This window comes from Phodopus roborovskii, unplaced genomic scaffold (assembly GCF_943737965.1).
Source record: "Phodopus roborovskii unplaced genomic scaffold, PHOROB, whole genome shotgun sequence".
Lineage (NCBI taxonomy): Eukaryota > Metazoa > Chordata > Mammalia > Rodentia > Cricetidae > Phodopus > Phodopus roborovskii.
In genome coordinates this window covers 25131326-25145042 of record NW_026126588.1, presented here as the reverse complement: position 1 = coordinate 25145042, position 13717 = coordinate 25131326, and the positions used below count along the sequence as shown (strand labels likewise).

At 42.7% G+C, this 13717-nt stretch overlaps 1 protein-coding gene across 1 annotated transcript in view; it reads right to left on the bottom strand.

Moving 5' to 3' along the window:
- Window positions 1-410: 410 nt before the first annotated feature.
- The window catches only part of LOC127236706 (myosin IC heavy chain-like), an 84602-nt gene continuing 71295 nt past the window's right edge, over window positions 411-13717 (bottom strand). Inside the window, exon 3 of the mRNA XM_051204463.1 lies at window positions 411-615. Within this exon, the coding sequence (XP_051060420.1) occupies window positions 555-615 (61 nt within the window). The 3' untranslated portion in view covers window positions 411-554. The remainder of the gene's footprint in view (window positions 616-13717) is intronic.

Genomic DNA, 13717 nt, shown 5'->3' with positions numbered 1-13717 from the left:
TGAACTATTATGTCCCCTCAGAGCTTAAATTTAATGCTGTTCAACAAATCAGGGCCATCACCTACTGCTGTACTACTATGCAGAGGGCTGGAGAGATGGCTCATTGGTTAAGAACACTTGCTACTCTTGCAGAGGACCTGGATTCAGTTCCCAGCACCCACACTGTGGCTTACAACCATCCATACTCCAGTTTCAGGAGATCTGACACCTACCTTTGACCTTCTCCGTGACTAGGGCATGCATACGGTACAGACACACATTCAAGAAACACCCATACGAATCAAATTTAAAAAAAAAAAATCTTTAAAAATAAAAAACAAATAACTACTATGCAAATTAAGCACTCAAGGCAAAAAACAAACAACTCTGTTTTTGCCTCTTTTATGCAGAAATATGCATGCATACCTTTGGCAACTGAGAGGTGACTGGCAAAAACGTAGCACTCTTCAAAAAGGTGAGGTTTTTTGTTTTCTGTTTGTTTGCTTATTTTCCCCCTGCTGAGGACACCTTGAAGGTTGCAAAGCTTCAGTGATGCTCTAAGGTCTTGAGTCAGCTCAGAAGACAGCAGAGAAGTATGAGCTTGAGTAGCACTGATAGGAGTAGAACCTATGGGAGCTGTAGAGAAAGAGAAAGCATATATTAGAAATACATATAGAAACAGAAAGCACATATTAGCTACGCTTGCTTGTTTGAGATCAACTAACCATTGAAAAAAAAGAAGAAAGACAGACAAGGAAGACACTAATGAAACGGGACTGGAGAGACAGCCCTGCAGTTAAGGTTGCTTATAGCTCTGGAAGAGGGACCAGCATTTGGTCCCCAGCACCCATGTTAAAAGTGCACCACTAAACTGAACTCCAATGTAAATTTTAGAGTCATCTGAAACCCAAGCTCGCCCAATACATGGCGGATGCCCTCTTCTCCTAAGGTATTATTTCTCTACTCCTCCCCTTTAATTGGGTCCCATTCCCCTAAACAGGAGCATGTCTTGTAATGTAACGCCTCTCAGCGGCTTAATGAGAATATAATATAATCACACCCAGCATTTGGAAAAGGTTCACACCAGCGTTCTTCTGCGTGGTTTTGATTTTGTTTGTCATTTCTTGATACTGGGTCTAGCTACACAGCCCAGGCCCCCCATCAAACGCGAGACACCACCCCACTCCACACACACGTTCTTTTGTCAATACATGTGTGCACACCACAGGGATTAGTATAAAGGTCAAGATGCATACAACACTAACAAAAAGTATGCCAACACACATTTTTTTTTTTTTTTTTTTTTTAAGGAAAAGGAGGGAAGGAGGAACAATGAATTCCTATCGGACATAATTCAAGCACATTTCATGACTAAGCTAATTTAGCCTAACCACAAATATATATCAAACCCTAATTACTTCATGACCCTTGTTTTTGGGGATAAAAGACTGAATAAAAGAAAGGGTAAAAATGGTCAAAGCTGACAATGGTATGTATTATCAGGGCTGTGAATTCTGCCTTTGTCATATGCCCCCTGAATTCTCAAACATGCACAACACCCCCCCCCCATTAAAACACAAACAAAAATCTCCATGGGTGAGATTACTTGATGGAAGGGGCCTGGCCCTGACCGAGTACTAGACATGCAGAAATTCCCTATTTATTCAGTGCTTTAGCAAATGGGAAGTCCACCCCTTCCTAGCCCTGTCCTAGTCCCCACCTGTACGTATCCTTTCCTGGGAGGTCAAGGCTCTCTCTTTTCCTCTTGGCTTAGGGTTCCTTCTGAGTAGAAGTAAGCATACAATGCATTTTTTAGGCTGCGTAAGGGCACCTGAAATCCAAGTCTAAAAATTACAAAATCCCTTGAAGCATTGATGAGGCCAGGTCTTCTGGTTTTAACCACCTCAAGGAGCCAATGAGTGTCTGCGGGGGCCGGAGAACTGTAGAATGGATTCCATCAACCAGGGGACGCCTCAGCAAACCCACATCACCCTGCAAAAGTGGCATTAGGGTCCCCAAATGACCCTAATGAGAAACACAGCACCATTTACACGCTGGTTATTATCTGTAAGCAGCACCATTTGCTTCCCTTTCCTCCTATTCTTAAGACAGCCTCCCTGCAGCACTCAAGTGGACCCTGAGCTCACTATGCCATCCAGGCTGGCACCAAAGGCAGGACCCTGCTTCTGCCTCCCTCTTTCAAGGATTATAGGTGCACCACTATGCCTGGCATTCTCTGTGATTTCTCTGGAAAAGTTACATCCCCCCCCACACACACACACAAAGAGTATTTTACTGTCTTAAATAAACTGGAGCTTCCCTACAGTCAATCAAATCAGAAGCCTCACAAACCTCACCCCTGCTATTCAATGAGAGCACCTGAGTGCTATTTTATAGCACATATTAATTTAGCCAGGCAAATGCTCAGCCTGTGAAGCCTGCCAGCCATACATCTGTGCATCCCAGAATGGAACTAGCCAGAACTCTGGGCTGGTCTGCACCTCCAGGTAAGAGGGCTATGTCAGGACAGGAAGTACGACTAAGACTCTACCCTTATATCATAGTATCACCTGCCATGGTCTGGATCAGGCTTATGTGTCAGAAGCTCGCCTTCAAGCCTGCACTATTATGAAGTAGGAGTAGATCCTTTAAGAACATTAACGCTAATACGAATGAATAAATAAGTAAGTAAATAAATAAATGAGGGAACAGTGTGCACAGAGAGATGAATGGACAATAAAATGTGAGAAACGTGCACGCTGCAGAGCATTACCAATGCCCAACTAAGGAAGGCATAGAAGCACATGCTACGAACTGGGTAAAGTGATAGACTTCACGCTCAGAGAAAAATAGCAGGTGCAAAAAGACAAAACAGGGCAGTCTTGATGAACACAACAGTAGGAAGCTGGTCACCAGGGATCTGTGCCAACAGGTAAGAAATCTCAGCAAAAACAATCCTAAGTTCGGCAGCTCTAACTTCAACTTATTTTAATGGGGGGAAAAAGGTGATTTTTTTTTTTAAAAAGCTAATGGTTGTAAGAATTTAAGACGGAAATTTCTAATTATTGTAACTGAATTGAAGTGTAATACATTGTGCTTTTTACATCCATTTAGTTGTCTTAACATATTCTGAATACTGCCACCAAAGCACAAGCGACTACATTTCTTTCTGCATGCCAGACCCCTCGCAACCACAAGCCTGTGTCCGCTGCAGTTTCTTCTCTTTCCTAGAAACATCTTTGTTTCAGCTCCCCTCTTCAAGGTCCACCTAAACCCTCACAGTTGAGGACCAACTTCTGTCCCCATAGAAACCACAGACCATAGTCTAACATGTTCCCAGCTATCCAGAGAGGAAGAGTCACCACAGAGAGAATGCAACTTCCTCTGGGCCGGTGTCCAAGTGGCTCTAACAGTCTGCAGCACATGCTTGCAGGTTGTTGCTTGGGTAGACTGGGGGGTGGGGCGAGTGGATTCTACTGCTGTTGTTGTTTGTGGCCTGCCTGTTGTGTTTACTTTAGCGACAAAGTCTCACTTTAGTCCAGGCTGTTCCCCGACTAAACAATTTAGGCTGGCCTCAAACTCAGCCCCACATCAGCCTCCCAGGTGTTGGGCTTTCAAGCCTGAATCACCACACCCAGCTAACTGAAGCTTCTTGATTTCTTATTAAATCTGTAAGATCCATTGTTAATGCCCAATGAACTGAGGCAGTCAGTGCCACTTTAGGCCCTAAATCTTTTCAAATGTCAGTACAGACTACACTCTTGAATCAGTCGGAATAGCCACATGAACCCTGAATTTATAAAATAAATATTTCACAACCAAAGGATAGTTACACTTACTAACTATATTTCTTCATTTCAAGGGTCTCTATTGTCTTCTCTCTCTCTCTCTCTCTCTCTCTCTCTCTCTCTCTCTCTCCTCCCTCGTCTCTTTTTCTTTGAGGCAGGGTCTCAAAGTTCTGGCTGTCCTGAAACGCACTCTGTACAGAGTTGTAGACCAGGCTGGTCCTGAACTCACAAAGGTCCACCTTGCCTCTCTCTCCTGAGTGCTGGGATTAAAGGTGTGTGCCACCATACCCAAATGTTTTCAAGTAAGTCTGTCATGATTTTCTGTCTTTTGAGATAAGGTATCCCTCTGTGAACTGAACTGTCCTGGAACTCACTATGTAGACCAGGGTGGTCGCACACCCACAGCAAATCTTCTTGCCTCAGCCTCACTACAGAGAAGAACTACCACAACCAGGACCGTCTCATTTATTAAATAAATCATCAACAAGCCAATGAAAGGGGCTGAATCATAGCCCTTCTAAACTTTGTGTGTGTGTGTGTGTGTGTGTGTGTGTGTTTTAGAGAGAGTTCCTTTCTTATGGCAGCAGCCCAATTAATGTAATTCATAAAGAACCATTCAGATACTGTGTCTAGGCTGAAATCCAATTAAGCCATTTCTGTGTGAATATCCCCAAAGAGCCACCCACTGAGCTGGAAGTGGAAATAGCCATAAATGCTTGGATTAGCTGTGTCAGCGCTTCTGAAACTGAAATCACACAAGAACACAGAGCTCATCGACACAGCAAGCCTTTTGGCCAGCACAAAGAACCAACAGGGATGTCAAGAACCACATGGAATCAAGCCAGACCCCATTCTTATCCAGCCAAGTCTCATATAACCCTCACCCCATGATGACTCTATCCATATATATATATGTATATGTATATGTATATGTATATACATATACATATATATCTTAAAACGATCACACTGCAATGTGATGTACTGCAGAAACATACTCAAAGACAGACTATGAACTTTCTCTTATTTCATAATTTTCTTCATCAGCCTTATAAAGTATATTCTTGAAATTAGTAAATCCCAAATTCACCTCTGCATTTAGGGATGTTAATTTGTCTCACGAGGAAAAACAAAACAAAACAAACAAAAAACAGAAGCAAAGCCAAAACAAACAAAAAAACAACAACAAAACCAGAAAAACCTGAGGCCCTTCACTTTGCCTGCAAACCAGAATGCCTGCAGGTTACACTAGTAGGAAAGGGAGTGCTAAGAGCAGGCAGGTTCAGGAAGCAGAAACGCTCAGAGCCCACCTTCATCCCAAGCATATCCTACCTGAGACCTACGGAATTAGAACACACACATGCCATTGACCAAAGCTCACCAGTGGTTAGGCAAAAGTAGAGGCAATGAACAAGGGTCAACTGGAAACACCTCAAAATACAAACAGAAAGTCTGGCCTGGCACCCTTCTGCATGGCTTGCAGAGGAGTTTCAAACTGGAAGCAAATCCCAGGTCCACAGTCTGTAGGAGCATAATACTGAGGCTAGTACTTAACTCAAGAAACCAAATTCCCTTAGAGTAGTGGTTCTCAACCTTCTTAATGCTTTGGCCCTTGTGCGCTGGTGACTACCCAGCCAGCCATAAAATTATTTCATTGTTACTTCCTAAGAATAGTGATACAAATGTTTCTGGAGACAGAGGTTTGCCCGTGTGTGTGTGTGTGTGTGTGTGTGTGTGTGTGTGTGTGTGTGATAGAGAGAGAGAGAGAGAGAGAGAGAGAGAGAGAGAGAGAGAGAGAGAGAGAACCACTGCCTTAAAGACTATGCCAAGTCAGTCACCTTGTTGGCAGAGTTAAATGGAAAGTCTCACTTATTAAACCAAACATATTGCACACCTGCCACTTATAAACACTGTGCAGAGATAGACACTGCCCTGCCCTTCAGAAATAAGCCCAGCCTAGTGGGCGTCAAAGGGAATTACAGGAACACACAGCCTGGCTTCTTGGTTATCTGCTGCAAGAAAAACTATTCAAGCAAACAAACAAACCTCCTAAACTTTACGGCTGCTTCTAAAACTGCTCTGGACTACACAAACTATCAGCCTTACAGTAAACATTCTATGAGACAACCCCAATGACTGTTTACAGTAACATAATAGTTTCAGATAAAAATCTAAGAAAAGTGTATCTAATCTTCCTTCACAGGTACTGACCTCAAAAGCAAAAAAGGGAACCAGGGAAGAACTTTTCCTAATGTGACAAGTGAAAACTAGTAGTAGAAATGATTTTCCCAGAAAAACTTCAAGTTAACTCATTCAACAAGTATAATGGAACAAATACCAGCCCTGAGCTAGATGCTGACAACCTTCCCAGCAGGTACACATGCAGGAAGATGAGGCTGCTACCTACCTGACTCAGGGAACACACACCAGCCTTGGAGAGAGATACTCCATTGCACAACCTAAAACTGGGTTAGAAAGCACATCTTTCTCATGAGAGGTGGAGAATAAAGAGAAAAGATTGTCTTTCATATATGTAAACATTAAATAACATAAAAAGAACCCTGTAAATGCCATGCCCACAGTGATTCTATTGCTGCAATAAAACACTATGACTAAAAGAAACTTGGGGAGGAAAGGTTTATTCCAGATTACAATTCTCAGGTCAGACCCCAGGGCAAGAACCTGATGCAAAGGCCATGGAGGAATGCTGCTTACTAGCTTGCTCAGCCTGCTTTCTTATACCATCCAGGACCACCTGCCCAGGGACAGCACCACCCACAATGGGCTGGGCCCTCCTCCATCAATCACCAATCAGGAAAATGCCCTACAGACTTAATTACAGGCTAATCCTATAGAGGCATTTTCTCATTTAAGAGTCTTTTTTTCCCAAATGACCCTAACTTGTGTCAAGCTGACAAAACAGTAGCCAGCATAGGTCAGGATAGAACCAATCCACCCTGAGATCATGCCATTGTGCCCTTGTGAGGAAACACAGGCTATCAGTAATTCACCAGCTTCAACTCTCTTAGAAAATGCTCAAGGGGGGGGGAGGAGAGAGAACGAGAGAGCGACAGAGAGAGAGAGAGAGAGAGAGAGAGAGAGAGAGAGAGAGAACCACCCATAATGGGCTGGGCCCTGTCCTATCAGTCACTAATTAAGAAAATGCTCTACAGCAAGATCTTGTTTTTGAGACAAACAATCTGGGTAGCTTTGGAGCCTGTCCTGGATCTAGCTCTGTAGACCAGGCTGGCCTCAAACTCACAGAGATCCACCTGGTTCTGCCTCCAGAGTGCTGGGACTAAAGGCGTGCACCACCATCACCTGGCTTACAGCAGGATCTTATAGGGGCATTGTCTCAATTAATTAAGTTTCCTTCCTTTCACGTGACTCTAGTTTGTGTAAAGTCGACACAAAACTAGCAGGCACTGAACACCACAACGAGAGCAGAGATGGAGCAAGTCTGCTCACCTCATGATGTCAGGAAGCAAAAAATGTCCTCTTGAAGGGTATGCCCCTAATGTTTAACTTGCTTCCTTTAGATGCCGTGCTAAAGGTTCAACCACCTCAAGAAACACAGACCAACGTCAGAACTTTGTCTCAGACCTGAGCTGGGTTTCAACCTTATACCTGTTAATCACACACATACATGTCTTGGTTTGTGGTACAGGGGTACATAACTCTAAACTGCACTAATACACATTATCCAAGGATTGGCTTCCTATGGTTTCAGTCACTCCCAATTACCACAGCAAGAGAATATTACCGTCTTGACTCACGAGAGAGCACATTCACACCAATTTTATTATACAACCGGGGTACAAAGGTTCTATCTTATTAGTTACTGCTATTAATCTCTTACTGTGCATAATTTGTAAGTGAAGTCTTATCATTGGTACCCATACATACAGAAAATTAAAAAAAAAAAAACAGTATACACAGCATTTTTTGTACTAGAGGTTTTCAGATGTAAGCTGGGTTTCTTAGAACACATCTCCTAAAGACAAGGGAGGGATACTATGTAGCTGTTCTCCTTGCCCTTTGGTACTCTCCTAAAGACAAGAGATACTATGTAGCTGTTCTCCTTGCCCTTTGGCCTCTCCTAAAGACAAGAGATACTATGTAGCTGTTCTCTTTGCCCTTTGGCGCTCCCCTAAAGACAAGAGAGAGATACTATGTAGCTGTTCTCCTTGCCCTTTGGTATTCCCCTAAGGACAAGAGAGAGATACTATGTAGCTGTTCTCCTTGCCCTTTATAGTGTGTTAAATCCTGGGAAGTACAGTGCCTCAGGGTTCACAAGCTAAAGAGGAGAAATAGACCTTGATGTTGACAGTCACTTACTGAACATACCCTAAGTGCCACAGGCATACATTACTACATTCAGTTGGAACCGGAACCTCATTACCCTCATACACAGCACAGAACTTAGATAATGTGCATAGATAGAACTGACAGGAACAGGTGGCTTCATCAAAATCGGGTGCCTGCTGCTTTCAGAGTATATGACCTTTAACTGTGTTTGTTGCCCTGGGTTGATCTAGAGACCAAGGACAACATATCACACAGATGACCACCACACTGATTCCTCCTACCACAGGGCGTGCCAGAGTAGGAAACACCTAACCAGGTCCATCCATCAAACACTGGTGCAGAGACACATCTACTACGATCTTGCTAACAGTGCTCCCAAATGAGACTCTCCTGTAACCCACTGCCGAACTCTGCATAGGAATGACAGATTCCTACAGCCTTTCCACCATGTGTTTGACCTGGCTTTTAGCCTCTCTAAACACACACACACACACTCAATGCCATTAAAAGTTTAAATCAAATTTCTCACAGGCATCCTTATTAATTTGTTTCCTACAGCTTAGAGTATAAGACTATAATAGAGGTGGGCAAGGATGACTCCAGGTAGGTACCAATGGCTTCCTACAGTGAATATATGTGGCCCACTTAGATTTGAGCTGAGGGGAACCATCTGCTCTCTTCCTTGTGCTAAACTAACTCAGTGGCTTTCAGATTGCCAGTGTCTCATTCTCTTATAGGTCATCACAGTATAGTTGGTCCTTGCTGTACATAGGAAGCTGTTTCCAGGACTTCTTGGCTATTAAAAAACAGCAGGTGCTGACGTTTTGTAAGATAGCTCTTACAAAAGTACTGTGTCGAATTTACATGTCACATACATACATATTCTCCACACACATACCTAGAATATTTATTTAATGGTTAACACTACATAAGTAGTAACACTGCTTATGGAAAACAAAAGTGGACATGTGTTTAGTATGCTCAATTTTTTTGGTACAAATATTTTCCATGTGAGGGTGGTTGGATCCAGATTAGCTGAATCTGAGGATGTACAACATTGATACAGAAGGCTGATGAAACATATTAACTCTAGGCTTTAATATATTAGCATTCTGTCCCTGTATTTTACATTACAAAGTTTTCAAAGAATTCATCAAATTCTGCTTTGGGATGGCATGGGAGGGCAAGTAGAAGCTAATGAAACATGTGGAATAGTACACACACACACACACACACACACACACACACACACAGAGAGAGAGAGAGAGAGAGAGAGAGAGAGAGAGAGAGAGAGAGAGAGACATACACAAAACAACAATAACAACAACAAAAAAGACCAGACAATCACTGGGGGTGGGGTGGGGATTAACTTCTCATTAAATGAGAGCAATTGTACACAATGGAGGACACCAATATATGAAGGGGAAGACACATCTCATACTTAACAACAAAATGAACACAAAGCACCTACAGTTTAGGAAAAGATAAGCCACAGGAGGAACATGGAAAACATTCTTTACCCTTGAAGAAAGTTGCCACTAAATCCCCAAATGGCAAAAGAAGAGAAATTCCTTTAGATAAATACAAAACCCTTTATCACATGTCAATACAGCAGAGACGGATTCAAAAGACAAGTAAGAAGCAGGAGAAAAAGTCTTACAATTTATGACACCAGAGACAAACTTTACTAACACTGCCAGGGGTCCCATAAATTGGGGGTAAGGTGAGCAAGTCAAGAAAACAAAGGCAGAGGAAAATAGAAAACACATGGTTGTCCAATGTGGAAGAGGCTGGTCTCAATAGAGACATCGACTCAATAGAGACACCGAGACATCAATTCTCTGCTCATCCATCAACAGGACACCCATATCACCTTCCAACGTTTGGGGAATATCATGGAAGGAGGAGGAAAAAGAGTAAGACTCAGACGATGGGAAAAGAGGGCCTCGAGGTCTCCTGGGAAGACATGGTTTGCTGTATTCATGAGGTTACCTACAGGCCTGCACAAGATGCGACCTACCCCCATCCTATCCAGATGAAGGAGGGGCTCGTGGGACTCCAACCATTCCCAAAGGACAGTGACTGGCAGTTGATGGCTCCAGGGGGAGAGAAGCATTGTTATCTATGATCCAGTGAATCACAACACAGAAACAAGGCTGTACAGTGATGCATGCTTTTAGTTGGCAGAAGCCGACGGATCTCTGAGTTCAAGGCCAACCTGGTTTACTCAGCAAGTTCAGAGCCAGGGATACATAGTGTGACCCTGTTTCCAAAAATAAAACAAAAAAACCCTAAACCCGGAAAAGGCATGATAATAGGAAGACTTGCTGAGAAACTGGGAGGTTGGTACACAACGTGATTAACAAAAAGAAAAAAAAAAGGGGGGGGGGAGAATGGAGTGGTGAGAGGAACCCAAATGTGTGCAAACCTTCAAAGAATGAACTACTGAAAAGAGACAGCGACTCTCACCCATCAAACTGGCAGAGGTGATACCCTGTGCTGTCTCCAGCCGAACTGTTTAGAAGAAGTGCTGGTATATGACAAACCAGGAAGAGAGGAGACAGGAATTCCCTCAAGTATTTCAGCAATGTTTTGTACATCTAAACTTATATCAAAATAAAAAAAAAAATTTAAAAAAAATGAAGGAAAATTCTTCAAGCGTGAGAATGGTATGGTGTCCAGGTTGGAGAGGTTGGTCCCGTTTGTGGCTGTCAGCAGAGCAGCCAGGCCAGGGGCAGTGGTGTGGTGAGGTGGAAATAGCTGAACGCCCGTTAGCAGGTGATACTTAGACCACTGGGTATGCTGGGACACTACCCACCATAAATGTCTCCTGGTTTCCGCTTAACTGCTATTGTTTTCCTCTGACATACTCGCCTGAGCAGTATCGTCATCCAGACTCATTAATCCACACACATTTAATTACTGTAAGCTCAATGGGCTCACTCCAGGCTTCCCATCTAGGCAAGCCATAAAAAAACATTTCTATTTTTAAGTCTAAAATGCACAGATCTCCAGATTGTATTTCATCTCCTAAACTGGTCTCCAAACTTTGAAGCTAAATTTTATTAATTTGAAATATAATTCACATCTCTTTACATATATATATATATATATATATATCTCATTTGGGAAAAAAAAAACGCTGAGCACAGTGGTGCCTTTAATCTTAGTACTTGGGAGGCAGAGACAAGCAGATCTCTGAGTTCAAGGGCAGCCTGGACCTACATAATGAATTCAGGACAAAAAGGACTACATAGTGAACCCTCACCTTTAAAAAAGTAAAAGGTGTGCAATTCACTGATTTTATTTATTCATACAAACTATCCTTTAGTGGACAGATGTCTGTATAAAATTAACGGAAGAGCTGTACGAAAAAAATCATGAACTTGGCCTCTGGGTGGCAGGAACAAAAAGTTCAAGCATGGCTTATATTAACATGTTATTCTTTTGAATAAAATGTTTTGCAGCAAAAGATATCCCCAGTAGAACAAACCCTTCCCCAAGCTAATAATGACCTCCATTGACATCCTGGAGACACCTGTACTCAAAGCTCTCTGGAAGCCAAATGACTAATAACTGGTTCTGAAACAGAGACCATATATGAAATGTCTTAGTAACTGCTCTAGGAAATGAATTGAATCAGATTTAAACAGCCATCCTCCTGGTCACCCTCCTCAGATGGTCACATTGCTTACACCTGCAAGTTCCTCCAGTTTAGCAAACTTGTGAAAGCCTAAGTTAGTAACAAATTAATGAGTGGAGTTCACACCACACCAAATCCCCCGAGTTTCTGGGTAGCAGATTCACAAATCGGTTTTCTTCTTCTGAGCACGGTGTTTCTGTGGGAAAGCAAGAGCAGACAAGGAGGCTGCCGTGTGGACACTTGTCCTCACCTGCTTAGTGTTTGCCTAGTTGCTGAAAATAAGCTTTCTTCCAGAGTCTAACAAATTCAAGGACATCCAGCTTCCCTGCTAAGACATACCCCTCTCCTCTCTCCATACCAGAAGCCCAATCAAGAAAACGGTGCTTCCTGGCTTCCCTCAGAGTATCCAACAAAGAGCTCTGTAGAATGCCTTCCATTGGTCCAACCGTTTCAGCAAACCCACCACCATGGCACTGATAATTGGAGAGAAGTCAGGGCTGCTCAACATCTTTATAAAAAGCTATGGATGCAGCTTGTGCATACCTTCCTAGATACTGCTTTAAATTCTAGATTAGAGCTAATGCAAATACAAGAGCTGTGAAGACAGTTGTTAAATACAACCCCCCCCCCCCCCGGGGAAGAAGGAGAACATTTTAACCCATTACAGGTCAATCACCATAAGCTCAACCGCACACATGTCAGCAGAGACTCAACGTCTCCCATGCAAAGCTGGTTAGATGCACAGATGCAGAACCCAGATATTATAGATGGCTGCCATGAGACTTCTCTGAGAACACTTTGTCTTCAGAACCACACAGTTAACATGATTGTGACTTGGTATTACCTCTCCTAAGCGTCTGAAGACATGGAACGAAATAACTAAATGACATGTTGAGTTGGTGGCCTCAACACATGGGGGCCGTTCTCCGCAACCAGAATGCATTAACCTGACTACAATTGCTGGCAGGGAGAAACCGTAAAGACAGGTATTTTCAGCTATTTTTGGTACTTGCTTGTTAGAAATAACACCAACAGCTACTTGAAACATTTATATATATTATGTATAAATAAAATAACCAAGCCAAGGAGTAATTACGGAAACATGCCTCATTATTTTTTTTCCAGGAGAAAGCATATACAAATGTTAAAACCAAGACTTTATAACTCCCATTTTGAAAGAAAACATCAAGGAAAGTTGTAACGTATTTCAAAACAGGCAACCACTTAAAAAAGATAAATCCTTTGTCTGATGAAAAGGCCTAGACATGGTTGATAAGCAATCATTCCATGTCCTAGCAGAGCATACTATCAATAATAACCCAGTCATGTTTTACAAGGACCAAACAAGATGCACAATTCAGAGGCTGTAAGTAGAATGGCGTCACAGTTCTGCCTCAATTATAGAGTGGAAAAGCTAAATCTCAAATCAGCACCAGGTTACTCCCATCAGTTATATATTAAGGCAAGTCAACCAGGAAGTCCCTGGCTGTGGAAGATTGTCTTAGGAAACATATCAGAGTACTGTACAAACATACAACAAGCTGTTGTGTGCAGGAGTATAGAAATAGTAAGAACAGCCCAAGGACCGCAAGCAAGAACAGCCCACAGGACCACACCAGCTATGCAGCTGTTCTATAGCAAGGGCATTCTCTGGATTGCTGTTAAGCACTATTTACCCCTCGCTCCAACCTGCCCAAAAGAACAGTTGGAAACTACCAGAACATTCCTTCTACAATCCTTCTGGGGGGGGGGAGGGGGAAGCTCAGAATTGACATCACTTCCTTAGGCTTCAATGGAGATACAAATTCTATCAAAAATTACTAGAATTAGAATCTTGGAGGGAAGGGTTAAAGAGCTTTGGCTCCAAGGCCTTCATTTAACAAATGAGAAAAGGAAGGTGCAGAAATGATGGAGCCCAGGCCACTCCAGAGTCAGGATGGCTCCCCTATGCACCAACTGCTCTTGCATTTACGCTAGCCAGTAGTATTTCTAGAGTCCG